This window comes from Orycteropus afer, unplaced genomic scaffold (assembly GCF_000298275.1).
Source record: "Orycteropus afer afer isolate SDZICR_OR568_19922 unplaced genomic scaffold, OryAfe1.0 scaffold00048, whole genome shotgun sequence".
NCBI lineage: Eukaryota > Metazoa > Chordata > Mammalia > Tubulidentata > Orycteropodidae > Orycteropus > Orycteropus afer.
Genome location: NW_006921635.1, coordinates 6979853 through 7007439, shown reverse-complemented (window position 1 = coordinate 7007439; position 27587 = coordinate 6979853). Strand labels below are relative to the sequence as shown.

Sequence of the window (27587 nt, the reverse complement as noted above, 5' to 3'; positions counted from 1 at the left end):
AGGGTCCAAGATTATCTTCTGTGTCTGTGTTAATTGGTTTCCCTTTTCTTTGTTGAAGAGGGTCTGTGCAGTCCTTCTGCCTAGTCTGCCATCTTGCCGGAACCCCGGAATTGTTTTAAAAGTAGCCCACATAAGCCTAGTTTGAGCTCCTGTGGACCTGCCTACTTTACAAACCCAGTGATGCTGTGCCCAACATCTGTGAGCTCTAGATAAGACACAGCTGTGCAGTTGTAAGGGCCCTAGGATGCTGCTGTCCCTCCGACCTCTCTGACCCAGAGACCCCCCCCACCTTGCTTCAGGAAGACACTATCTAGGGACATGTAAGCCATCCCCTGACTTTTACTCTTTCCTGAGGTTTTCATGCCCTCTTCCCTTCCTGATGATGGCTCCTTGAGTTGTTTACCCCTTAAAGACCTCCTGTTGTAAGCCAAGTTCATTACCAGTATTTCCTCTCCCATAGAGCATAACACTGCGATGTATATGTGTGCACCAGTGCATGCATGCATATATGTGTACTATGTGTACTGTGTATGTATGTATATTCATAGATATGTATGTGTGTGCACACATGTATTTGTGCACGTGTGTGTGGGTGTGTGGACCCATGACCTGTCCAGGGCTTGGACCTCCTTGTGCAGTAGGTCCTGGACCAGGAGGGTCTCTAACAGCTGTAGCTAAGAGGGATGGTCTTGTAGGTCCAGAAATAGAAGCTGATGGGTAGCAAACCAAAAAAAAAAAAAAGGCAAAAGCAGTTATCAAACGACTGTTGAGAGAGAGCTCAGTGCAATGTGTAGACTTTGGTTGTAAGAAGCTGCTGTCAAGGGCGCTTTTACCATAATTAGCAAAATCTGAAAATGGATGGCATTTTCACTGCCACTGAGTGGATTCCAACTCATACCCACCCTGTAGGACAGAGTAGAACCGGCCCATAGGGTTTCCAAGGCTGTAAATCTTTACGAAAGCAGACTGCCTCATCTTTCTCCCACAGAACAGTTGGTGGGTTTGAACTGCCAACCTTTTGGTTAGCAGCTGAATGCCCTAACTGCTGTTCAACCAGAGCTCCTTTTATTTAGATAATAGTGGCAATGCTATTACACTAATCCTAACTGACTGAATTTGATTATTGCACGGTGGTTACCTAGCACTTATCTTTGTTCTCAGGAGATATCTAGGAAAGCATTTAGGGATAAAGAGAAGTGATGCCTGGCAGCCTGCTCTCCAATTATTTGGTGTAAATAATGATAACAACAATGACAATATTATGCATGCATACGTGGAGCTCTGGTGGCAGAGTAGTTAAGTGTGTAGCTGTTAACCAAAAGGTCAGTGGTTCAAACCTACCAGCCACTCCACAAGAGAAAGATGAGGCAGTCTGCTTCCATAAAGATTTACAGTCTTGGGAACCCTACGGGGCAGTTCTTCTTTGTCCTGTGGGGTCGCTGTGAGTCAGAATTGACTCGATGGCAGTAGGGAGGTACGTATACAAGTACATACATGAACATATACACCGCACACACATACACACAGATTGAGAGAACAAGACACAGCAAATATGGCAAAATGGTAAGGATTTGTGCATCTAGGTGAAGGACACACGGGAGTCCATTTCACCATTTTTATAACTTTCTGTACATTTCAAAGTTGAAGGTAAAAATATTGGGAGGAAACAATTTTTTAAAAGGCTGTCTTAGGAAGCCAGCAGAACTAGGGTCAGGGAGCAAAGACCTGGAAGGAGTTCCAGGCAGGCTGGAGGTGCTACTGGGCAGTTGCTGCGGGCATCACGCTCCATGATACAGTGAGGGAATTTGCTCTCTTCACAGGCTCCTTCACTTCCAGAGACCTGAACATCTGATAAGCTCATTGATATCTTCACTGACAGCTAGATTTTTGCTCAGCTGTCCCTCAAATTTCTGTGCAAATGGAACGTAGATCCCCACCTGTCATGCTTTGGTAATAAATTAGTCTGCTGTCTTGACACGTGGTATTTGGTGTACCCACCCAGCTTTAAATGATACATTTGACTCCTCTGTGGTCCCCATGGAGCTCTGGCGGCACAGTGCCTAAGGCATTTGACTGCTAACCAGAAGGTTGGTGGTTCAAACCCACCAGCCACTCCATGGAAGGAAGACTGGGCTTTACTTCCATAAAGATTTATTGCCTTGGAAACCCAAAGGGGGTCACTATGAATCAGAATCAACTTGATGGCAGTGAGTTTGTTTTTGTGTGTGTGTGCATGTGTGGTTCCCATGAGGTGTCCCTGGCTGGAGCACATGGTTAAGCCCTCCACTGTCAACTAAAAGGTTGGTGGTTTGCATCCACCCAGAGGTGCCTCAGATAAAAGCCCTGGTGACCTAGTTCCAAAAAGTCAACCATTGAAAACCCTGTGGAGCCTAGCTCTGTGCAGTCACAAATGAGATCACATGAGTTGGATCTACTCTTCGGCAACAGTTAGGTTTGGGTGATGCCCAGGAAAGTGGAAAGGACTCAGTGGCCTAACCCAAGAAGGTGATTTTTGGATTGCCCTGTCGAACCCTGGTGGCACGACTGTTAAGTGCTCAGTTGTTACTGAAAATTTTGAAGCCACCAGCAGCTCTGCAGGAAAAAGACCTGGCAATGTGCTCCTGTGAAGATTCCAGGCTGGAAAACCCCACGGGGCAGTTCTATTCTGTTGAATGGGGTCATGATGAGTGGGAACCGACCCATGGCACCTAACAACAGGCTTGGAGAGTCAGGGGAAATCCATGTGATAGATTTGCTTCTTTTTCCACTGGGGGATGGGAGAGGGAAACCAATGCCTCCCACAGGCCCCTTTCTTAGTGCTGTTCCAGCCCCACTCCTCACTCTCGCCCTTCCCACCTGCTTGCAGGGCGCCCAGACCCTTTGCAGGCACCTGTGGAAGTGACTGCTGCCACTTGCCTGGACTGGGCTCTGTTTTATCTACCATTTCCTTCTCTCGTGTTCCCTTCTGTGCTTTACCCATCATTTTAATGGATGAGACTGGAGTCCGGGTGTCAGAAGAGCCCTCCCTGTAGTATGACACATGGCCTCTCACCAGAACATTCCAGGACGGTCCAGGTGACCCATCAGCCAGGCAGAGAGAAGACAACCAGATTTGAGCATTGATGTCTAGTAGGTGCCAGCACTTTTTATCTCCACTCACATTATTCTTTGGGTCAGTTGGATCCAAGATTACTGGCCTATGAATTCATTGGATTGAAAAAAAAAATTGTTAAGCTGCTGCAGGGGGAGATACTCATTTTGAGAAAAGAGCCCTTGATGAAATCTAGTAACCTGGATTTTAATGCCTAAACTCACTTACTCACTGCCGTTGAGTTGGATCTGACTCATAGAGATCCCTCCTTGGGTTTCTGAGGTGGTATCACTACGGAAGTAGATTGCCCGACTTTCCTTCCAAGGAGTGGCTGATGGGTTTGAACCACCAGCCTTATGGTTAGCAGTCAAATGCCTTAGGCACTGTGCTACCAGAGCTCCCTTAATGCTTAAAGTTCCTCTAACCTGGTGAGGGGCTTTGTCTAACACATCTGGACTCTCTGACTCCAAGATCTCAGCTTTATAGAGATGCTCCATTAATACAGTAACCAGATGGTCTCCTGTTCCCATCAATGCCCTCTCCCTAGCCCATCTTAGCCCTTTCCTTCTGGAAGGGAAAGCACACCTCCAGTTTTGCAGAGTAGAACTGTACTCCGTCGGGTTTCCATGGCTGTTATCTTTCAGAAGCAGAAGAAAGTCACCAGGACTTTCTTTTGAGGTGCCTCTGGGTGGGTTTGAACCACCAACCTCTAGGTTAGTAGCCCAGTGCTTAACTGTTTGTGTCATCCAAGGACTCCTAGGGTTTGTGTTTGAGATAAAATATATGACTACAGTTGGGAGTGTGAAAAGTATTGGTCAGGTGTCCCTACTTTCAGACAGACTTCTCTTTGCCTCCCCACCCACCGCTGCCGACATTATTTGACACATCATTGGCTGGACAGGACAGGGCTGAGACCTCATTCTACAGGGATACAGCTCAGCCCACAGGGAAAGAGGGAGAGGGCCATGGGGAGCTTGGTACCTCAATGCCCGGACCTGGGACAGCAGGACGTTCCTCACGGTCTCATTCTCAAAGTTGTAGTTGACTGTCCAGTAGACACACAATTGTTCATGCTGCCTGATCAGTCCCAGAACAGATCTGATGCCTTCCTCTATATCAAAATCCTCCTGCCCGCACCCCTGTTCCCAGGCATATACTGTAAGCAGCTCCAGAGCATACTGGGGCAGCTGGGATGGATCCTCCAGCTTTTTTTGGCACTGTGGGAGAAGAAGAGGAAATCAGCTAATTGGGGGGCCCAGGACTACCATGTCAAGTGTCTGAAATGAAGAAACCAGAAGTCTATGAGAAGCCACTGTCCCTACCAGAATGCCTCAAGTTAAACGGACTGACAATACCAAGTGTTGAAACGGAGCAACTGGAACTCTCATACATTGCTGATGGGAGTATAATTTGGTGCAACCATTTTGTAAAACTGTTTGGCCATATTTACTAAAGCTAAATATAGATATATATCCCATACATACATACATACACACATAAACCATATGTACATACACACATACATATTCACACATATACACACATCTTATAACCCAGCAATTCCATTCCTATTTACCCGAGAGAAGTAAGTGATTAAACTCACCAAAAGCCATGTAGGAGAGTATAGTAACCTAATTCATGACAGCTCCTACTTGGAAAAAACCCAAATGTCCATCAACAGTAGAATGGATAAACGTGTGGCATATGCACACAGTAGAATACGACAAAACAATGGAAAACCACTGCTGTACGCAACAGCATGGATGGATCTTTCAGGCACAATGTTGAACAGAAGGCTGACACAAAATACATACAGTGTGATTCCATTTATATCAAGTTTAAAAACAAGTTTAATCTTTGGCAACAGATGTTAGAATAGTAGTTTGTTTTGGGGGAGTATTGACTGGGCTGGAAACAACCTTCTTGGGCACAGGAAATGTTCTATACTTTGATCTGGCTATTGCTTGTAAGGATATAAAAAATACATTAAGCTGTATACTTAATACTGTTGTACCTAATTGATGGTAAGTTACCTCAATAAAAAGGAAACGAATGATAACAATAGATACTATTTGAAAATTACCTGTTGATACCAGTGCTTTACCAAGAGGATCAATTCCTTCAGTTTCCTGGGATGATTGTTGAAAAACTCCTGCTGGAGCTCCATGAAGCAGGCTGAGGACCCACAAGGGCAGGCTCCTGTTACATCCAAGAGAACTGTGAATTCTTGATAGAGCTGGGGGGTGGGCTTCACGCTAAAGCCTGATGTGAAAGAGAAATGTGGGTGGTTTGGTAATCACGTGGCCTCAGAGAGGCACGGCTGCTAACAATGAAGGTCGGTTGTATTATGGTAGCACAGGTCAACTGCTTAATCTCTAGGAAGATGCATATTCACATAGAGGATGATGGTGAGGAATGGCTTGCCCTAATCCATAATAAAATGCATTCTAAAATGCCCTACTTCCGTAGTGATACTGCCTCGGAAACCCAAGGAGGGGTCGCTATGAGTCGGGGTCGACTTGACGGCACATAACAACAACAACTAAATGACTGTAATAAAAACAGTATGATATTGGTCTTAAGACAACCCACAGAACCAAAGAGAAAGAGCAGAAACATAATTATTAATGCAAGAAGAGTACTCAGTAGAGAAAGGATGCTTTCTTTAAAAAATGATGTGGTCAGATTGGTTTTCCATTTGGAAGAAAATAACATTTACACAAACTATATTTACTAGGAGTCAGAATTGACTCGATGGCAGTGAGTTTGGTTTGGTTTGCTTCAGTGCTGCTCTAACTGAAATACCACAGGTGGATAGTGTCAACAAACAGGAGTTTATTCTCTCACTGTTTTGGAGGCTAGAAGTCCAAGTTCAAAGTTCCAGGCTCTAGGGGTTGGTTGAAAGGTCCTTGACCTTGGGCTTCAGCTCTGCCTCTTGCTCCCGGCCCACTGAAGCTGGAGGCTTTCTTCACTCAGGCAGCTGCTGGCTGCTAAGGCTGACAAGTCCAAGATGGACAAATAAAATGGTACAGTCCCAATATTACCAAACAACACGGCAGGCCATTGATTCAAGTCCATTAAGAGTCTCAAGATCGGCAGACAACATTGCAGGCTGCTGAATAATGACTTGGCTACATGCAGGATTCAAGCATGCCAAAAGCTACAGACCATTCCTAAAGCTGCTCCTTGTATCCTGGAAGCAGACCACATCCCTAAGGCAGCTACTCAGCTGCTCCAGTAGATTCCACCAGGGAGTGGATTAGCAGTTTCATCAAGGGGAATACCTCCATCCAGCTGCCCAGCCACTCAGCCAGGCCCAGCCAAGTAAACTACCACAGGAGGGTACAAGGACCTGGAGGAGACCTAAAAAGGAAGGTAGGGCCTTGGAGGTCTGGGCACGGAGGCCAATGGGACAGCTGAGTTCCCTCAGTGCTGGACACTGTGAGGTACGGTGGTGCCGGGCAGTGGTTCTCAAACTGGGGGGCCTCTCAGGACCTTTCCAGAGTCGATCCGGAACACAGATCCCCAGGATCCTCCCATGACAATGGTGGGGCAAGGGGCTATGATACACAGTTGGGAGACAGCCTGGCCTCTGTGATTCTTTTGTTTTTACTAAGTTCCCCAGATGATTCTGAAACCCAGTGAAGTTTGAGAACCACTGGTGTGGGGTCAGGAAACAAAAGCATGCAGCTGAGGAGATGTCGGTAGATAGCAGAGTTTAAGCACAGGCTTCCATTCTTGCTGGCTGAGCTCCAGGCCGGCAAAGGCAGCCTCGTTCCCTTCATTCACCCATGTAGGAAGCTGACCCCTACTCTGTGCCAGGCACGGTTCTGGGCACTTGGCATGTAGGGAGGCTGAGGGAAAGAGCCATCTGTCTTCCTCAATAATGGTAATAACAAAGCTAACACTTATGGAGAGCTTACTCTTAGGCCAGTCACCATTTAAGACCTTTACAGACAGTGAAATATACAAGCGTTTCATAAAATCTTTAGTGGTCAGGGCAATTGCCACCTGAGGAAACTGAAACACAAGGAAGTCAAGTAAATAAGTGTCCTGCTTTGAGTTATAGGCCCTGGGGCAAGAGCTGGGCTGCGGTGGGAAGTTGATGGGAGAGATGTGGAAAGATGGGGGGCACAGAGCTAAGGAAAAGGGCATAGAATTGGAGGAAGCCTGACTGGTCCCAGTGCAGAAAGTAGACGAGATTTTAAAAAAACTTGTGTGGAGTCAATTTCATTCATGGAGACCCCACATGTGTCAGAACAGAACTGGGTTTTGTTGGGGTTTTCAATGGCTTTTTCAGAAGTAGATTGGCAGGTCTTTCTTCCAAGGCACCTCGGGGTGGACTCAGACCTCCAGTCCTGAGGTTAGCAGCTGAGTGTGTTGACCATTTCCACTGCCCAGGGATCACAGGACAGATTAGTTAGGCTGATATTTAGTAAAGAAAGCAATTCATGAATGTTTTTGTAGATTACTTTTCTCTGAAAATCATCATTATTTTCTTCCTTCTAGAGAAGGGCTCTTATTTCAGAATGTGATGCTGCTTTTTCACTCGTGGGGGCTTCTGGATACTACAGGGAAAGAAGAGCTTACTTCTGGTCCCGATTGTCCTGGCATGACAGGGTGAATCCCGCAGAGGGCACTCCGGCCTAGGTCCATCCACAGTGTCTGAACCTGACCTCCGTGGCCCGGCCTTCACTTTGCCTGTTGTTGTTGTTGTTATGTGCCATCGAGTCGGCCCCGACTCATAGCGACCCCTCCTTGGGTTTCCGAGGCAGTATCACTACGGAAGTAAGATTGCCCAACCTTCCTTCCGAGGAGTGGCTGGTGGGTTTGAACTGCCAGCCGTCTGGTTAGCAAGCGAGTGTCTTAGCCACTATGCTACCAGAGCTCAAAATCCCTGCACCGTAGACTCTGAAAGGAAACATTCACTGGATGGACTCAATAGCACAATACATTGTATGTGATAATAAATGCTTTCTTCTGGACAAGAGCCAATTGAGCCAATATCTTTGTTTAAAGGAAGTTTCCTTTCCCTATTAATTTGGCATACCCCCCTTTTCGTTGTCCGAGGCACGCATTTGCTCACAACTTTAGTGTCCCAACAGCTATGCAAGTTGGGTGTTTTCAGCCTGATCTTAGAGTTGGCAAAGTGAGTCAGTAGTGGGCCAGGACAAGCACTCATTGTCGCCTGCCTCCCAGTCCCATGCATTTCCCTCTGAGCCAGGTTACTTTTCTGTGAGTGTGAGTCATCGGGGTGGGTGTGCTTGTCTGCACTTTATCAGCTGATGATTGGATTAATTGCCCTTTAGGGTTTCACATAACCTGGGAACACCATAAAACCATGGGGCATGGGGCTTGGGGCACAGAAGGCCTGGGCTTTTATCTTAGTTCTGACAGTAACCAGCTGTGTGGTCCTGGCACATTCCTTTCCTAGGTTTTCTCAGCTATCTGCTGAGGGATTAGATTTCTGCCCTGAAACTTTTAAACTCTGTGATTATATGTGCTTGAGACTTAGCTGTAACTGTGCTGAATTCCATCCATCTATCCATCCAATTAATCATCTTTCTAACCAGCTACACACACATCCATCTATCCATCCATCCATTCATCCACCCACCCAACCACTCCCCAACCATCCATCCATCCACCCATCCATCCATCATCCATCACCCATCCATCCATCAATCCATCCGTCCATCCATCCATCCACTATTCCTGAGCATGAACATTGTACCAGTGATTGGAAAAGAACAAGACTATCATGGTACCTGTTCTTATGGAGCATATAATCTAGGAGAGGGAAAAACTAAAATCATTTAAATAAATTCCATGCTAGAGAAGGCACAAGATGTTTTGGAGCATATAAGATGTGGGTCTAACCCAGACTTGGGGACCCAGGTAACTTAAATAATGAGTTGGAATTATCCAAACACAAAGGGTCGGAGGAAGACTGTTCCTGGCAAGGGAACCACATGGGTCAAAATCTCGAGTTGAGTGAGCATGGGGGTTTGAGGGACTTTATGAAGTTCAGAACGGCTAGGGCGGGGGCTGGTGGTTAGTGGTAGGGCTGAAGAACTAAGTAAGAAAGGACTACTAGACTACTGATAAAATGTTGTCACTCCTGCTGAGAACCTTGCCCGTGATCCTACGTGCAATGAGAAGCCAGCAGAGGATTTAATGTAGAAAGGAGTGAGGCAGAAGGCAGGGGAACAACGGGAAGCCACTGCCATAGCTAGGCCAGCCCTGACGGGGTACTGACTAGAGAAGCTGCAGTGGGAAGGAGAGAAGTGCAGGAGGCTTAGGAGCAGAACCAGCAGGACATAGTGGGAGGCTGTGGATGAGGAGGAGGGGGAGTCAGATGTAACCTGGGCTCGGCAGCAGGCAGGACTGTGGAGACATTTGGTAGGACAGCAAACACAGGAAGTGGGCAGGCCTTGAGGAGACAGGCTTGGGTTTGAGGTGGCCCCCAAGCTCTTGTAGACAGTTGCCCATGAGAGATTGTGCCTTGATGTTGACCTTGTACAAAGGCAGACTCTAAATGTCTGTCCCAGCTGGACTTTCCCAGGTGCTTGGCTCATTTTCCTCCTCTAAGCAACATTAGGGAGCTCTGGTGGCGTAATGCCTAAGGCATTTGACTGCTAACCAGAAGGCTGGAGGTTCAAACCCACCAGCCACTCCTCGGAAGGAAGACTGGACAATCTACTTCTGTAGAGATACCGCCTCAGAAACCCAAGGAGGGGTCATTATGAGTCAGATCTGACTTGACAGCAGTGAGGTGTTTCTTTTTTTTTTTTTTTTTTTTGGAATCAACATCAACTCTACTTTAAACCCTCAAAGTGTGGTCTGCAGACCAACAGCCGTGGCATCACCCCAGTTGTTGTTATTGTTAGATGCTGTTGAGTTGGTTCCAACTCACAACAATCCTGTGCACAGCAGAATGAAACACTGCCTGGTCCTGTCCCACCCTCACAATCATTGCTGTGTTTGAGCCCATCATTGCAGTCATGGTGTCGATCCATCATGTTGAGGGTCTTCCTCTTTTTCACTGACCCTGCTCTTCACTGAACATGATGTCCTTCTCCAGGGACTGCTCCCTCCTGATAACACGTCCAAATGTGACACAAAGTCTCACCATCCTCACTTCTAAGGAGCCTTCTGGCTGTACTTCCTCCAAGACAGGTTTTAAAGATAGCACTTTGAGGACTAAGGCACATCTAAGCTAAGCCATAGACTTTTCAATCTCCTCAGATGCATGTGAAAGTTGCACAGTGGAAAAGGAAGACAGGAAGAATTGATGCGTAGGGACCATGGCGCTGGTGAGGATACTGACTACCAACCAGAAGAATGAACAACTCAGTCTCAGATGAACTACAGCTAGAACATCCCTTAGAAGCTAGGATGGTGTGACTTTGGCTTGCTTAGATTAAACACGTCGTCGGGAATGATCCAGCCCTTGAAACGGGCATCATGTTTGCTAGAGGATCATGAAAACCAAAACAAAGGAAACCTCGATGAGATGGACGGACACAGCGGCTGAAACAACGAACTCAAACGTACGCGTGAAGATGGCGCGGGACCAGGCAACGTTCTGTCCTGTTACACACGAGGCTGACCTGAATCAGAGACAGCAGCTACGACAACAAAGGGAGCCCCACAGAGAGGCGGGCGGCCAGGGCTAACGAGAGGGGTGAGGGGGGCCCTGCAGCCCTCCTGCTGCCCGTGGACCTGGCGCCGGCTCAGCCCCTCAGCCCCAGCCCTGGGATACATGCCATAGCATCCACGCACATTTCCACCTGCGCCCTGCCCCTGCTGTTGCAAACCACAGAGCAGCCTCCGGGAACTTTCCTGAGCCCCTCTGACCTCAGTCTACCCTCTGCAATCGGGGCAGAAACAAGAATAAAACCCAAACCCAACCAACCCACTGCCATTGAGTCGACTCCACCGGGTTTCCAAGGCTGTACATCTTTATAGCAAATTGCCTCATCTTTCTCCTGTGGAGCAGCTGGTGGGTTTGAACCACCCACCTCTTGTTTCCAGCCTAATGTCTTAACCACACCACCACCAGAGCCCCTTAGAAATTGTTGCTTTTGTTATGTGCCGTGGAGTCAGACCCGACTCATAGCAACCCCTCCTTGGGTTTCCAAGCCAGTATCACTACGGAAGTAGATTGCCCAACCTTCCTTCCGAGGAGTGGCTGGTGGGTTTGAACTGCCAGCCTTCTGGTTAGCAGTCGAGTGCCTTAGGCACTACGCTACCAGAGCTCCTCCCTTAGAAATAAGAACAGAAAATAGAAACACTAATAGTAATCCCAGCCAACTGACTGACTGTCATGGGCTGTGTGGCAAGAACCTGATATGCCTAAACCTCTCAACACTCCGAGGGGGGTATCCTTCTTCTCCCCACTTTACAGATTTGAAAATGAGGCACAGAGAGGTGCAGGAGCCTGCCCAGGGTCACACGCTGGTAAGGGGCAGAGCCAGCTCTGAATTGCTACACCATGTTCCATCAGCTCACCAGAGTGTGGGGCAGCCAATACGATGTCTAGTCCAGAACCTGGCACCGAGCGGGCACTCAGCGCACAGTCCTGGGGCTGTGAACTCTCCGGCTTCCCCAGGCCCTGACCCGGGCCCTGGACTCACTTTGGCCACACCCTGCACCAGGGGGAACTGCTCCTCGTCCTGACACAGATGGCAATCACGGCCTGTTGATCTCTTTCTGACAGTCTTCTGGGGGCCACAGGCAGTTCTGGATACAAGCCCCTCGGTCAGTAGCAGGCACAGCATTCCGCTGTGGCTGTGACAATCAGCTTCCCAGAGCTTCCTGCTGGCTGCCGGTGCACTAGCAGACAGGAGGCGTCTCAACCGAGCCGGGAAACCGAAACTCGCCCAGGGCTCCCGGCAGCACTGCCTTGTCCAGCGGCTCTGCCCCGCCCCTGGGCTGCGGTTGGCAGCTTGCAGCTGCTCCGAGGAGACTGGGTAGTTCACCACGCAGCCTCCAGAGCCTGACAGCGAGCACCAATACACACCAGACTTGTGCCCTCAAGCAAGTCATCTGTCCTCTCTGTGCCTCGATGTGCTGGTAAAATGGGGCTAACAGTTATCTCTCGTAGGGTTAATATGAGGATTAAATAATACCTGTGAAGTGTTCAGACAGGAGCTGGCACGTGAGCAATGCACGGAAGTGGTTGCTAAGTAAATAAATTCAATTCTATAATTGAGGCTTTTTCTCTTCCTCCCTGTTCCTAGTGGCCTGAGGTCTCAGACTCGATGAGCGCAGAGAGGAGAGAGACCAGAGAGGGTTCTGACTTGCCCAGAGACACACAGCAAGGAGGGGCTGGGTTGGATTCGGGGTTCAAGTCAGCCACCTGGCAAACACAAGTCCGGAGTGGGTCAGTGGGCAGGAGTAGCTGTGTGCCCAGTTCTTGCATGAATGTGCACACATGCACATGCACACAGGGCCTTATGTGCACTTGCCCCGCCCAGCAACAGTGGAAAACAGACGTCGAAGTGCACAGGCCAGAGGTGAATGGACATGCACCTCCTGCGTCCAGTACGAAACCCACAAAGGGCTGCCAGGCGCTGCTTCTGTTCAGCAACGACACACAATACTAAAACAAACTCCCACCCACGAGGCGATTCTGAGTCATAGTGCGGTGGTTCTGTCTGTGTGTCAACTTGGCTGGGCCTGGCTGAGTGGCTGGGCAGCTGGTGGTAGTTATTCCCCATGATGAGACTGGCAATCAGCTCCATGGTGGGATCTACCACAAGCAGCTGAGTAGCTAGCTGCCTTTGGGAATGGGGTCTGCTTCCTGTATTTAAGGAGAAGCCTTGGGAACGGTCTTTAGCTTATGGCACCTTGAACCCTCATGTAGCCGGTAGCTGTCTGAGTGAAGAAAAGCCTCTAGCTCCAGTGGGCCGGGAGCAGAAGGCAGAGCTGGACCCCAAGGTTGAGGGGCTTTCACCCAGTCCCTAGAGCCTGGTACTTCGAACTTGGATTTAAAGCCTCCAAATTGTAAGAATAAACTCCTGTTTGTTAAGGCCATCTCATTTGTGATATATTTCTTGTCAGAGCAGCACTAGGGAACCAGAACACTAGCCCCCTTCCCTTTTTTGTAAATAAAGTTTTATTGGCACAGTCACACCCACTGTTTACATAGCGTCTGTAGCTGCTTTCGCGCTACCAAGGCAGAGCTGTGTATAGTCACGCTGGAGAGTGGCTGGCCAAGGTGAAAGTATCTACTACTCGGCCTTTAAGGAAAGTTTGCTGACCCCTGATCTAAATGGTTATTGTTTATGATTACGGATGTTTCTGTTTTTGTGTGTTCATTTTTACAGTTTGCTACCTCAATAAATTATTTTTTGTGTGTTTCTATAAAAAGTTATTTATGATTTGAGCATTTTATTGTAGTTCGGGTAAAGGTTTACAGAGAAAATAAATGTGCCATTCAAGAATTCATACACATTTTGTTGCGTGACATTGGTTGCAGTGCCTTCAATGTGACAGCACTGTTCCCGCTTCCTCCCTGGGCTCCCCTCTTCCGTCTGCCCATCCTTCCTGCCCTGCCTGCCTCGGGGCTTTGTTTCTGGGCACATGCTGCCCTCTTGGTCCTATATGGCTGAATGTTCTGAGGGGCTCATTCCTCATGGGTCACTGTTCCCCGTTTTTATCATTGATTCTCCAGGGCTTCCCAGATAAGCTATCATCACACACAAAGAAAGATCGCTTGCCTTCTTTTCATTTTACACCACAAATTCTCTTCTGTCATTGTACTGTGAGGCCTTTGACCACAAAGCCACATTGCCCTCTACTTGGGGGTGGCTATCGACAGTCCCCACCCCATAGGGCTACCTGTGGAGCAAATGGAATGAAAAATGTTCTCAGGATATGTGGTGGTTATGTTGTGTGTCAGCTTGGCTGGGCCTGGTTGAGTGGCTGGGCAGCTGGTGGTAGCTAATCCCCATGATGAGACTGGCAATCAACTCCATGGTGGGACCTACCACAAGCAGCTGAGTAGCTGTCTTTCGGATGTGGTCTGCTTCCTGTATATAAGGAGCTTTGGGAATGGTCTCTAGCCTATGGCATGCTTGGACCCTGCACGTAGCCGTGTTGTTGCTCAGCAGCCTGCTATGCTCTGCTGACCTTGGGACTTACAATGGACTTAAGTTAATGGCCTGCAGTGTGGATTGGTAACATCGGGACTGTGCCTTTTTACTTGTCAACCTTGGGGCTTCTCGGCCTCAGCAGCCAGCAGCTGTCTGAGTGAAGAAATGCCTCTAACTCCAGTGGGCCGGGAGCAGGAGGCAGAGCTGGACCCCAAGGTTGAGGAGCTTTTACCCAGCCCCTAGAGCCTGGCACTTTGAACTTGGACTTAAAGCCTCCAAATTGTAAGAATAAACTCCTGTTTGTTAAGGCCATCCCATTTGTGGTATATTCTTGTCAGAGCAGTACTAGGGAACCAAACAGCATAGCAGCTGGCTCATAATTGCTCTAAAGCAGAAGCCTTGGGACTCCTGACTTGAAATCCAGGACTCTTTCCTTCCAGTGCACCAGACTGACTCACCAGAGAGCAAGTGTAAAACAGACAATGACAGCAGAGAATGATCAAGAGTTTGACAAGGGAGAGGGGTTCCCTGAGAGTTTGGGTGATCCAGGAAGCCTTCCTGGAGGAGGTGAGCTGGAAGCCAGATCTTAAAGAACAGATGTGAGTTACCCAGGGGAGATGAAGGAAAAGCACTGCAGGTGAGGAAGATGTAGTCTTCCAGAGGAAGAAATGAGAGAGAGGAGGCTGTGAGTGGAGAATGTGGACACAGTGAGGGATCTTGTTGAGGAGACACTGGGGAGCCAGAGTCCATCCTCTGGGCCGCTGTATGCAAACCCATCTGGGTGCTTGAGTTCGCCAGGTTCTGACCTGGGTGCATGGAGTCCACAGAGACATGGCTGGTTCATATCACAGGGTGTCTCTGAGAACAAGTGGCCCAAAGGGGACCTTGCTGCAATCACAGAAGAGTTGGCCATCACGAAGTGTTTTGATGCAGGATGGCAGATGGGCACACCTGGAGGGCAGAGACGAGGGGCCCCAAAGTTAAAGTGGAGTCAGTCTGCCAATACCAGGGTGCCCAATGTCTAAGACTGAGGGGCCAGAATGAAACGCCTCTTGTCTGGATCAGGAAGCCCTCCTCTCTGCCTAGTCCAGAATGACTACCACTCCTCACATCCCACACACCCACTGTCTGCTTGGGTCTCATTCATGAAGCCTGATTCCAAAGCCCATGCTTTATTATTATTATTAAAACATTCTATTTTGACTCATAAAAGACAAGCTTACCAGGCAGATAGAGACTGGTGAAACCCATGACATATGGCCTCTACTCACCCTTTGAGCCCAGAATTAAATTTACTTTCGTGACTTCCAGCCAAACAACAGACAGGCCTACAAAGTTGAACAATTACAGCAGGAAGGGACATTCCTTAGAGCAACTGACCATGGGAGATCAGAAGGGCAGCATTTGCACAGGGAGATAGCTCAGAGGGCAGGAATGCATAGGAAAGAAGGCCACAGGGAGGAAGTGGGAAGACAGCTGTTATACCGTAGGGATTGCAGTCAATGCCATGAAACAAAATGTGTATCAACTGTTGTATGGAAAATGAATTTGCTCTGTAAACTTTCACTCACTTCACAATTTAAAAAATTTTAAAAGAAAAAAAAAATTTATTTTGAAATAATTGTGGGAAATACAATCTCTCAATTCTAATTCTTGAGCCGTTTCGAGAACGAGGCTTGGGAGTCCATGTGGTGGAGACGGGGCGTACAGAATGGGAACCAGCCACTTGGTCCAACCAGGAGGAGAATCAATGGCTTGTGATGGGCAGGACCCCCTCTCTCCCAGGCGACTTGGCAGGTGAGGTCTCTGTTGTCCGGGCCTCTTGGAAATGTATGTGGCAGCAGCCAGGGCCAATCCCAGAGGCATAATGTGGGGCCTGGAGAGCTTCAGCCCCAGATCACCAGCCTGACAGTCAGCAAGATGAGTGTAAGAAACTTTATTCCACCTGCAGTGCCCTAGGCGTTGGTTCAGCACCACAGGAGCAGAGGGCTCAGGCAGGGGGCCTGTAAACAGAGTCCAGAAACTAGGAGGACCCTGCACGCAGACCCCTCAGCCCACTCTCAGGCTACAGCCAAAGAGGGCCGAGTATGGGCTCCAGGTACAGGCGGAACAACAGCTTTGTTGTTCTTCTCCCTGCAAGGATGACAGTCGTGAAGGGAAGGCTTCTGCCCTTCTGCATCCCTAGTGGGCAGGGACAGCGGCCTGAGGATAGGGGCTGTGGGGCCATGGCGGCAATGGAGAGGCTGAAAAGCCAGGCTGGTGCCCCAGCACGGAGCAGCGTGCAGGCCGTGGAGACAGGGGTGTGTGAACTGGGGGCTGCCCGTCGGACGCGGGTGGTATTTCATGCAGCTCAATTCGGCTGCAGGAGGAGATGGAAGAGCGAGGAGATAGGGAGGTCAGCTTGGGGGCTGGACTGGGGAGAAGAGCAGATTGACTGACACCCACCCACCCACACATGCCCACCGTGCCTATGCACACACATACACAAGCACCCCTATCTTTGTACCCCCCCCCCACACATGCACATCCCCCCCACCCTACAGGCTCATCTGGCTTCTGGCCCTAAGCCTCCCCACATTGAGGGCTGGTGTCCATCTGTCCATCCAATATGACCAGGAATAGGCTTCACACAGCAGCCTGGGGAGAGTAGAGTAAATGCTGGTTACCCCTAACTTTGCTAGGGAGGCTGGGACCACAGGGGGAGATGGGAAGTGCAGGCACAGGGCACCCCGGGGCCATGACCGGCCCTGACCCTTTGTGCAGAGCCAGCCCCCCCCACTGCCCCCTCCCTCCCACGCAGGGTATACCCTTCCTCTTTACAGGCCCCTCACCTTTACTGGCCAGGGCTGGATGGGGGTGCCATCCCAGCCCCTGCAGCACAGGGCAGATGCATAGGCTGCCGCTTCCTTGGCCAGCAGGTCCCAGCGGGCATTGTGGCCCAGGTTGCCTGTCGGGTCAGCTGGATCCAGGATGATGGGCCTGCAATTCCAATTCAGAGTCAGTCTTATTCCCAGGAACACTGCTCACCATCTGTAGGACTGGTTGGACTATGCTCCCCTTCACCTAACACTCTGCAGGGGCCAGGGGCAGAGCTCAGAGCCTCTTCCCTGCTCCACACACACCTGAGGGCAGGTATAGAAAATAAACTACATGTAGGCCACTTCTTGTGTCTGTATCCAGGACAGACATTACTAATCAACCATGGTGCTCATACCATCACTTACAGCTTATACAGCAGACATTATTAATCAAAGAGCACTGTCTCTACCACTTCCCCTTCCTGTATCTATGGTAGAGGTCACTAATTGATTAGGTTACTCTTCTCAGTTGAGCCAAATCACAACCTCAGAGTCTTTCTAATTACATGACTTTTAAGGAGTTACTACCCACAGACTGGAGGAGCTCTGTAGCATAGTGTCTAAGTCATTTGGCTGCTAACTAGAAGGCTGGCAGTTCAAACCCAGCAGCCACTCCTCAGAAGGAAGGTTGGGCAATCTACTTCCATAGTGATACCACCTTGGAAACCCAAAGAGGGGTTGCTGTGAGTCAGGTCTGACTCCATGGCACATAACACCACCACCCACGGACTGGAGATCCACCGTGAGTGTGTGAAGGCCTCTGTGCTGTGTCTGGACCCATTTGAAAGGCAGGCAAAATCCCAAACAATGAGACGTGCTTACGTTATCTGGTGGGTTCACAGGTAGGGTTACCAGATCAACAACTACAAACACAGAATGCCCAGTTAACTTTCAGTTCCGAATAGACAAGGAATAATTTTTATTAGTATAAATACGTCCCCAGTATTTTATGGGACATACTTATACTTACAAATAATTCATTGCTTATCTCAAGTTCAAATAACACTTGGTGTCTTGTATTTTATCTGGCAGCCATATTCACAGGTGGCTAAGAAACCTGCCAGCTGTCCTCAGGTGTCAAGGACACCATGCCTGGAAAAGACTGAGTTCCAGACAGAGGTTCCTCCTGCCTGCTCTGGAGAGACACTGCGTGACCCCGGGCCTGGGACTCTGGGACAGTGGGTGGGTCTGAACCTGGGCTTGTTTAGTTGCAGCTTCAGGAAGTCGCCGATGATCTTGTTCTCAGCATCGTAGTTGACGGTCCAGTAGACACAGAGCTGGCGGTACTGGGTGACCAGCTCCAGGACGGTGCGAAAACCCTCAGCCATGTTGAATTGGGACTCCTGCCCTCCCTGCTCCCAGGCGTACACTGTCAGGAGTTCCAGCCCATGCTGGGGGGGCAGGGAGCCTTTGCCCTTGGGCATCTTGTTGCACTGGGGGAGAGGAGAAAGAGGAGGTGTCAGTCTACACTCTTATTGGGCACCTATCCCATCCGTTCCTGGAACAAGGCTACGTCCTTCCACTGCCCTGAGAAAACCAAGGTCCCACCAACCCAGTGGCCTGGCCAGAGGAGACAGAGCCCAGGGGCCGCAGTGGGGGCCTGGCCCTGTGGCAGACCTGCCGGTACCAGTGCTTCACCAGTCGGATCAGACTCTTCAGCTTGGTGGGGCGGGAGACGATGAAATCGCGCTGCAACTCCGTGAAGCAGGTGGAGTACTCGCCCGCGTTATTGTAGTTGTGGATGAGGTCTACATAGACCTGAGGGCTGGGCTTGCCACCGGAGCCCAGCTGGCCTGGAGACAAGCAAAAAGCCGCCATCACCCCATTTCCCAGAATCCCAGTGGGGCTGACTCAGCCCTTCTGCACGCGCCTCTGTGAGGGGTTAGAGCGGTGGGGAGGCTCTGGGTGTGTGACCCACCATCAAATTCCTGGTGAGAATCTTATTCCCTTTGCCACCCTCTCTCAACCCACCTGATTATCCATGATAAAAAAAGTCTGGGTTTGGAGCTACTACATCTTTAATGCCTCCAATTCTTGCTCATCCTGTTCTCTGACAGAGAGTGAGCAGGGCTCAGGCTTCAAGCCTGCAGGTAACAGAACTGTGAGTGTGTGTGAAGTTGACATCACTTTTCTGGTCTCGACTTAAAGGCATTCCTTAGTACCCAAACTCTCAGGAACTCAACAGACTCCAATACATTTGGATGAATTCCTCTCTTGCTACTTGCTCTCCAAAACTCGGAACCAAATAGACTTAGAGGCAGAGGATCTCGTCTCCTACGCAAACTCAGAACAGAATAAATACAGACTTGTGTCTGTTAGGTTCAGGCCTTTGTCCATGGTGCCTACAAGAATGTCAGACACACAGTAGGTGCACTTATTGAAGGAAATGATGGGCTCTATCCAGGGCAGGGTGGAGAAGGGGTCCAAACACCCAAAGCTGGGAAATATGTTCAGACACTTCCCGTTTCTTCATTGTCAGATGCAGACACCAGGGCTCAGAGCTCCACCCAGTTGTTCAAGGTCACCCAGGACATTCATGGAATTGCTGAGACTAGAACGCAGCCCAGAGACCACTGTAGCCCACAGGATGCTTGGTGTGAATTTGAAAGGGGTGCTCTATTCTTCAGATGCTTTGGTGCCATCTGCAGGCAAGTTGTGGTAGGCGTACACATCTGTGCTGCCTACGATGTGCACAGACGTGGCCTTGTGCAGTGCACAACCCCTACGTCTGACCACAGCCGCCCCGTCTCTGCCCCTGCCCTTCCTGGTGCCTGGGCACCTCACCGAGGGCATCGAAGGCTGGCAGCACGTCAAAGTCCACGCTCTGGTCCAGCGTCCTCTGGGACGAAAGTGAGAAGCTCAGCACGCGGGGGTTCTCCCACTTGGAGATCTCGAACTTCACCTCAAACTGCTGCTCTTGCTGGCACGCCTCCAGCTGCGCTCGGATCTCCGAGATGATCTCAGCCCGCGTGTTGCCCTGCTCGGTGAACTGTCTGAAGCAGCTGAGGAAGACCACCAGGTCGGCGTCCGAGTGGCCTCGCAGAGCTGTGCCTTTGCCTGAAGAGCCACCCTGGGGAGACATGGCGGGTGGCTTAACCTTGATGTACCGCATGACATCCTCCTGCCAGAGCCTGCGGGATCTGTCTGCACTCTGGATTATGGCCCTGTTGTGTGACTGTGGCTTGAATCTTTTAATACGGGGATAACCCTAACCCTAACCCTGCTTGGCCCTGGCCCGGGAGAGATTACCATTAGCCTGCAGGACCTTCCTTGCTCACAGCTCTGTAGACTGTCTAAGTCACTGAGTGCTGCTATAACAAAAATACCATAAGTGGGTGGCTTTAACAAACAACTTTCTCACAGTTAGGAGGCTAGAAGTCAGAATCGAGGGCCCAGGCTCTAGGGAAAGGCTGTCTCCCTGTTGGCTCTTGGGCAGGTCCTTGTTTCTTCTGTTTCTATTCCTTGGCTCCCGGGTGATCTTGTGCCATGATGTCTAACTTCCTCCACCTCTGCTCCCCTGCTTGGCTGCTTGCTAGATTTGCAATTTTATATCTCAAAGGAGATTAATTTAAGGCACATCTCACACTCACACCGCCTCATTGACATAACCCAGAAAATCCATCCCCAACTGGGACTCTGACTACTACAACCACCCACTGCCACCAAGTTCATTCCTACTCATAGTGACCCACAGGAGCTCTGGTAGCATAGTGGCTAAAGCACTTGACTGCTAACCAGAAGGCTGGCGGTTCAAACCCACTAGCCACTCCTCGGAAGGAAGGTTGGGCAATCCTACTTCCATAGTGATACTGCCTCGGAAATCCAAGGAGGGGTTGCTATGAGTCGGGGCCGACTCGACGGCACATAACAACAACAACAACATAGTGACCCTACCGGACAGAGTAGAACGGCCCCATGGGGTTTCCAAGGCTGTCATCTTTACGGAAGCAGACTGCCTCACCTTTCTCCCGTGGCTAACCACTACAGGGGTTAGGATTCACAACACATGTTTTGGGGGGACATGATTCAATCCATGACACCCACCTTGACCACCTTGAGGACCTTGATAGGAGAGTTCCGGAAGCAGTTCTCCCTCAGGAATGAGCAGATGGTGTTGACGGCCCTGTTCACCTGGTCCAGGAACTGGCGGGTAGGCTGGAGAAACTCACTGATGAACTTGTCGAGGTCCCCAGCGGGGGTCTGGTAAAGGAGGGCGGGCTGCAGAGAGAATCCCAGGGACTGGCTCGACAGGACTCCCCAGGATCACCCCACCCTGTCCCTGCATGTCCTACAGGACAAGACTCTACTCTCTCCCTCCTCCTGTCTTCCTTCTTAGTGGGTTGGCAGGCCCTTGAGGCAGTATCAGAGGGACCTGAGTTTGAGCTCTGGTTCCATAACCTACTCATAGCCTCAGTCCTCCCATCTTGAAATGGGTGTAATAACGAGGCCCTGGTCTCTCTGAATGGGTTTGAGTGTTAAACGTTGGTAGTGAAATTCATGTCTGCAAAGGCGCAGGTGTGGTGAAGACGGAACCCCCAGATCTGCAAAGGGCCCAAGTTTAGGTCGGGTTCCTAAGAAGCAGAGCCTAAGACAAGGATTCTTGGGCATGTGATTAACCGAAGGTTGGGCAATCCTACTTCCGTAGTGATACTGCCTCAGAAACCCAAGGAGGGGTCGCTATGAGTCGGGGCCGACTCGACGGCAAATAACAACAACAACAACAACATGCTCTTCAGGGCAGGGGAGGGTGGAAGCAGGAGAGGGTGGGGGAGAAGCTGAACAAAGACAGACCTCAGAAGGAAGGGCTTTGCCCTGAACCCGGGGGAGCCCTGGAGTGTGAACTGCATCCCAGAGTTGGTGGTTCAGAGATAAGGGTGCACTTTTGTGCCCCCATGTCACTCTAAAGGAACCCTGGTGATGCAGTCGTTAAGTGCTTGGCTACTAATTGAAAGGCAGGCAGTTTGAAGGTGGGGCAATCTACTGCTGTAGTGACACTGCCTCGGAAACCCAAGGAGGGGTCGCTATACTGACTCAATGGCACATAACAACAACAAAGTGGGTTCATGGGCAAAAAGATTTAGAGATCTCCTTCCATACCCATTAGCCAAAAAACCCACTGCCATCAACTGGATTCTGACTCATAGCAACCCCCACTTGGTTTCCCAGGCTGTAAATCTTTACAGAAGTACAACTGCTTCATCTTCCTCCTGTAGAGCTGCTGGTAGGTTTGAACTACTGACCTTCTGGTTAGCAACCAAATGCCTTACCCACTACACTATTACATCATGAGAGCGCTTGTAAAAATTACAGCTTTGGAGACCCTATGAGGCAGCTCCGCTCTGTCCCATAGGGTCACTATAAGTTGGAACTGACTCAATGGCACTGGGTTTGGTCACTCAGGCACCAACCGGGCTGTAATCATCTGGGTTTCATGGAACGGGGTCTCCAGGGAAGGGGCACCTGTGAGCTGTAAACAGCCAAGGCTCCTCGCAGCTGGGGCTGAGGGCAGGGGCAGGTAAAGGGGATGGGGGCACCCCAGAGCTCCTCTGCTTACCATCACATCCCAGGCCTGCACAGGTGTCCCGTCTCCACTCACGAAACAAGCCTGCGTCCCCAGGGCTGCTGCTTCCCGGGCCAACAGCTCCCAGTTGCCCTGGCCCACGTTCCAGGTGGGGTCGGCAGGGTCCAGGACTAGGGGTCTGAGGGCAGAATGGGTGGGCAGGCAGGTGGGAAAGGTGGGAATCAGTGAAGGAGCAGGTGGGTGGGAGGGTCTAGGAAGGTGGGAGGGAGCTGGGAAAAGGGAGAAGCAGTGTCTGCACCTCGGGTTGGCTGGGTCTGCAGGGCTTAAGGGCTATTGGTTTGTGTGTATGTGGGTTGGGGGGCTTGCTGGTTGCAAGACCTGCTGGAGGGTGAGAGGAGATGGTTCATCCAATCAGGCGAAACTATGGCCCTAAGGCTCATACACACAACAGAGTGACAGCCATGGCTTGCAGAGACGTGACTAAACCAGGCCCTGCTTTTTATCTCCTTATGTGTGTTCACTCACTTAATCCTCCCATCAACCCTCTGAGACCAGGATGACTATCACTATTCCAGTTCTGAAGGCTCAGAGAGTGAAAGACACCTGCCCGATGTCACAGAGCAAGTAAGCAGCAGAGCTGGGATTTGAACTCAGGTCGTTGGGCTCCAGAGTCTGGGCTCCTAGCCTGGATATTCTGCCATAACGAGTCTATGGACTCCTATGGAGACCTGTACGATGACTTTTTATTTTTCCAAAAACGTCTCACCTCATTTATGTTAACAGCGGTGGAATAGTTTGGAAAAGAATGGCAATAATGGTGGCACAACATTAAAAATGCCATCAATGTCCCTGAGCCGTAAACGGGGAAGTTGTGATGTTGGTGAATGTCTTATGTATATTTTCACCACAATAAAAGGGCATGGGGAAGTCTCACCTCTGAGTGGGCCTCCACCAGAAAGAACTGAGTCCCCTGCTCTAGGAGGTGGGCCAAGCTCTGTTTTGAATGATAGTAGGAGTTGGAGTGGAGATGGAAGACCACCCTCATCAAAGCCTAATATGAGGCAGCCATCTGTTGTACTGGTTGCGACACGGGCTCTGGAGCCAGTCGCCTGCGTAAATCCCAGCTCTGCGCCTGGACAAGTTAAACAGTCTCCTGCCTCACTTTCCTCATCTGTAAAATGGGCATAATAATGAAATAATGCCATCATGAGGATTAAATACGGCACCGTGGTGGCACTGTGGTTAAGTGTTCAGCTGCTAACAGAAAAATTAATGGTTCTAACCCACCAGCCACTCTCTATGGGAGAAACACCTGGCAGTCTGCTCCCATAAAGATTTACTGACTCGGAAACCTTATGCGGCACTTCTACCCTGTCCTACAGGGTCTCTGTGAGTCAGAACTGACTCAACAGCAATGTTTGTTTCTTTTTCTTGTCAATGAAGATTAAGTAAGTTAGTATATCCAAACAGCATAGAACAATATCTGGGGGAGTGTGTCATAGCTGGAGCTGTGTGTCAACTTGGCTGGACCACAGTTCTGTGTGGTTTAAGCAATTGTGATGTGGGTTGTTCCAGTGATGGGATCAGATGTATATGTTTTGAACAGCCAATCTGCTGAAAGGGAGTTTCCCTAGGGGCGTGGCCTGCTTCCAGTATATTTATGGACATCCTGGGAAAAGAGACTCTCTTCTGGGGATCGGGATTCTGTTGTGCTGCCTACAACTGTCCGTGAGTGAACAATCCACCATTCAGCCTGGAGATCTCGGAGTTGTCATTTGTTGCAGTCAACAGCCGGTATACTGCCTGCCAACCTTGAGCTCCTGAGTCCCTGCAGCTGTGTGAGTCGGGAAAAGCCTCCAACTTGACCTTTGATCCAAGAACTTGGGACTTGCCAGCTTCTATAAGTGTGTGAGCCATTTTCCTAAGATAAATTTCTCTTTCTCTCTACATATAAACTTTACTGGTTTTCTAACACACAGGGCAATGCTCCATATGGGTTAGTTATATCATTCCTGTTACTGAGGGGGAGGTGCCCCACACAACCAGCTCACGACTGAGTAGCTGCCAGCCTAGGAAACTAGGATGGGAACGATTGGCATCCCTTCTTTGTCCACTCCATCTGATACACAGATGAACTCTCGTGTTTTAAGCGCTCCATGTGAGGAGTGATGGAGGAGGTCACACCTATGGGTGTGTTGGTGGGGAACGATGTGGTGGTTGGCTTCAGAATCTGCAACAGACGCTCGGTGCTTTGCTTCTTAGGCTCACGGACGATGTTACAATATGGATGACTCAGGAGGGGGCTGGTGGGAACTCCTGGCCCCACTGCTACCCCACATTAGCTCATTCCCAAGAGCTTGTTGTTGCTGTTGTTGTTAGGTGCTGTCGAGTCAGTTCCAACTCACAGGTACCCTGTGTACAACAGGACAGAACGCTGGCCAGTTCTGCACATCCTACCAACCACTGCCACGCTTGAGCCCACAGCTGCAGTCACTGTGTCCATCTGTCTCACTGAGGGGCTTCTGCTTTTTGGCTAACCCTCTGCTTTACCAAGCATGACATCCTTCTCCAGGGACTGGGTCCCTTCTGATACCATGACAAAGTACGTGAGACAAAGTCTGGCCATTCTCACTTCTAAGGAGCATTCCAGCTGTACTTCTTCCAAGACAGATTTGTTTGTTCTTCTGGTTGTCCATGGCATATTCAATATTCTTCGCTAAGATGATGATGTTGTTGATAGGCGCCATCGAGTCATCTCTGACTCACAGCGACCCTATGCACAGCAGAACGAAACACCACCTGGTCCTGAGCCAGCTCCATGATCCTTGCTATACTTGAGCCCATCACTGCTGCCACCATGTCAATCCATCTCGTTGAGGGCCTTCTCCTTTTTCACTGACCCTCCGCCTTACCAAGCATGACATCCTTCTCCAGGGAATGGTCCCTTCTGACAACATGACCAAAGTAGGTGAGACGAAGGCTGGCCATTCTCGCTTCCAAGGAGTATTCTGGTTGCACTTCCTCCAGGACAGACCTTAGTTCTTTTAGCAATCCACAGTACTTTCAGTATTCTTTGCCAACACCAGAGCTCAAAAGCATCAACTCGTCTTCAGTCTTCCTTATTCACTGTCCAGCTCTCACATGCATGTGAGGTGACTGAAAATATCATGACTTGTGTCAGGTGCACCTTAGTCCTCAAGGAGACATCTTTGCTCTTCAGCACTTGAAAGAGGTCTTTGGCAGCCGACTTGCCCAGTGCTATATGTCATCTGATGTCCTGACTGCTGCTTCCATTGGTGTCAGTTGTAGAACCAAGCAATGGGAAGTCTTTGACAATTTCAACCTTGTCTCCATTTATCGTAATGCTGCTTATAGGTCCAGTTGTGAAGATTTTTGTTTTCTTTATATTGAGATGTAATCTATACTGCAGACTGTATTCTTTAATCTTCATCAGTAAGTGCCTCAAGGCATCCTCACTTTCAGCAACCTAAGTTGTGTCATCTGCATATCGCAGGTTCTTAATGAATCTTCCTCCAATCCTGATGCCATGTTCTTCTTCATATAGTCCGGCTTCTCAGATTATTTGCCCAGTGTACAGATTGAATAAGTATGGTGAAAGGGTACAAACTGATGGACTCCTTTCCTGATTTTGAACAATGCAGTTATCCCCTTGTTCTGTTTGATCCACAGCCTCCTGGTCTATGTACAGGTTCCTCATGAGCACGATTTAGTGATCTGGAATTCCCACTCTTCTCAATGTTATCTGTAATTTGTTATGATCCACACAATCAAATGCTTTTTCATAGTCAATAAAATACAAGTAAATGTCTTTCTGGTATTCTTTTCTTTGAGCCAAGGTCCATCTGACATCAGCAATGATATCCTTCATTCTACATCCTCTTCTGAATCCAGCTTGTGTTTCTGGAAGTTCTCTGTCAATATACTGCTGCAACTGTTTTTGAATTATCTTCAGTAAGGTTTTACTTGCATGCAATATCAATGATATTGATGGATAATTTCCACATTCTGTAGGATCACCTTTCTTTGGAATGGGTACAAATATGGATCTCTTCCAGTCAGTTGGCCAGGTAGCTGTCTTCCAAATCTCTTGGCATAGCCAAGTGAGTGCCTCCAGTGGGGCCATCTGTTTGTTGAAACATCTCAATGGGTATTCCATCAATTTCTGGAGCCTTGTTTTGCCAATTCCTTCAGTGCAGCTTCGACTTCTTCCTTCAATACCATTGGTTCTTGATCATTTGCCACCTCCTGAAATGGATGAAGATCGACCAATTATTTTTGGTACAGTGACTCTGTGTATTCCTTCCATCTTCTTTTGATGCTTGTTGCATCATTCAATATTTTGCCCATAGAATCTTTCAATATTGCAACTCGAGGCTTAAACTTTTCCCTCAGTTCTTTCAGCTTGAGAAATGCCAAGCGTGTTCTCTAACTTTTGGTTCTCTAACTCCAGGTCTTTGCACATTTCATTATAGTAATTGGCTTTGTCTACTCGAGCTCTCTTTGAAATCTTCTGTTGAGCTCTTTTATCTTGTCATTTCTTCCAATTGCTTTAGCTACTCTCTGCTCAAGGGCAAGTTTCAGAGTCTCTTCTGACATCCATTTTGGTCTTTTCTTTCTTTCCTGTATTTTTAATGACCTCTTGCTTTCTTCACGGATGATGTTCTTGATGTCATCCCACAATTCTTCTGGTTTTCAGTCACTGGTGTTCAATGCATCAAATCTATTCCTAATATGATATGATATGATAATTCAAATGCATCAATTCTTTAGTCTTCATGATTCGTTATCCAGCTTTCACATGTATTATGAGGCAACTGAAAATCCCACAGCTCGGGTCAGGGGCACTTAGTCTTCAAAATGCTATCTTTGCTCTTTAATACTTTAAAGAGGTCCTCTGCAGCAGGTTTCCCAATGAAATACATCATTTGGTTTCTTTTTTTTTTAATTGTGATTTGGGTGAATATTTACAGAGCGAATTCACTTTCCATATAGCA

The 27587-nt window shown here is 49.1% G+C and overlaps 2 protein-coding genes across 2 annotated transcripts in view; both read right to left on the bottom strand.

Annotated features, from left to right (window-relative positions):
• Positions 1-8169, bottom strand: part of OAS2 (2'-5'-oligoadenylate synthetase 2) — a 24862-nt gene extending 16693 nt beyond the window's left edge. Inside the window, 4 exon segments of the mRNA XM_042780611.1 lie at positions 3053-3197; positions 4073-4308; positions 5175-5353; positions 8142-8169. Of these exon segments, the coding sequence (XP_042636545.1) occupies positions 3053-3197; positions 4073-4308; positions 5175-5353; positions 8142-8169 (588 nt within the window).
• An 8374-nt stretch (positions 8170-16543) lies between these two features.
• OAS3 (2'-5'-oligoadenylate synthetase 3) overlaps positions 16544-27587 on the bottom strand; it is a 28720-nt gene continuing 17676 nt past the window's right edge. Inside the window, exons 11-17 of the mRNA XM_007938273.1 lie at positions 22606-22750; positions 21096-21269; positions 19836-20121; positions 18669-18844; positions 18246-18484; positions 17025-17172; positions 16544-16552 (exon numbers count right to left, since the gene is read on the bottom strand). Of these exons, the coding sequence (XP_007936464.1) occupies positions 16544-16552; positions 17025-17172; positions 18246-18484; positions 18669-18844; positions 19836-20121; positions 21096-21269; positions 22606-22750 (1177 nt within the window). The remainder of the gene's footprint in view (positions 16553-17024; positions 17173-18245; positions 18485-18668; positions 18845-19835; positions 20122-21095; positions 21270-22605; positions 22751-27587) is intronic.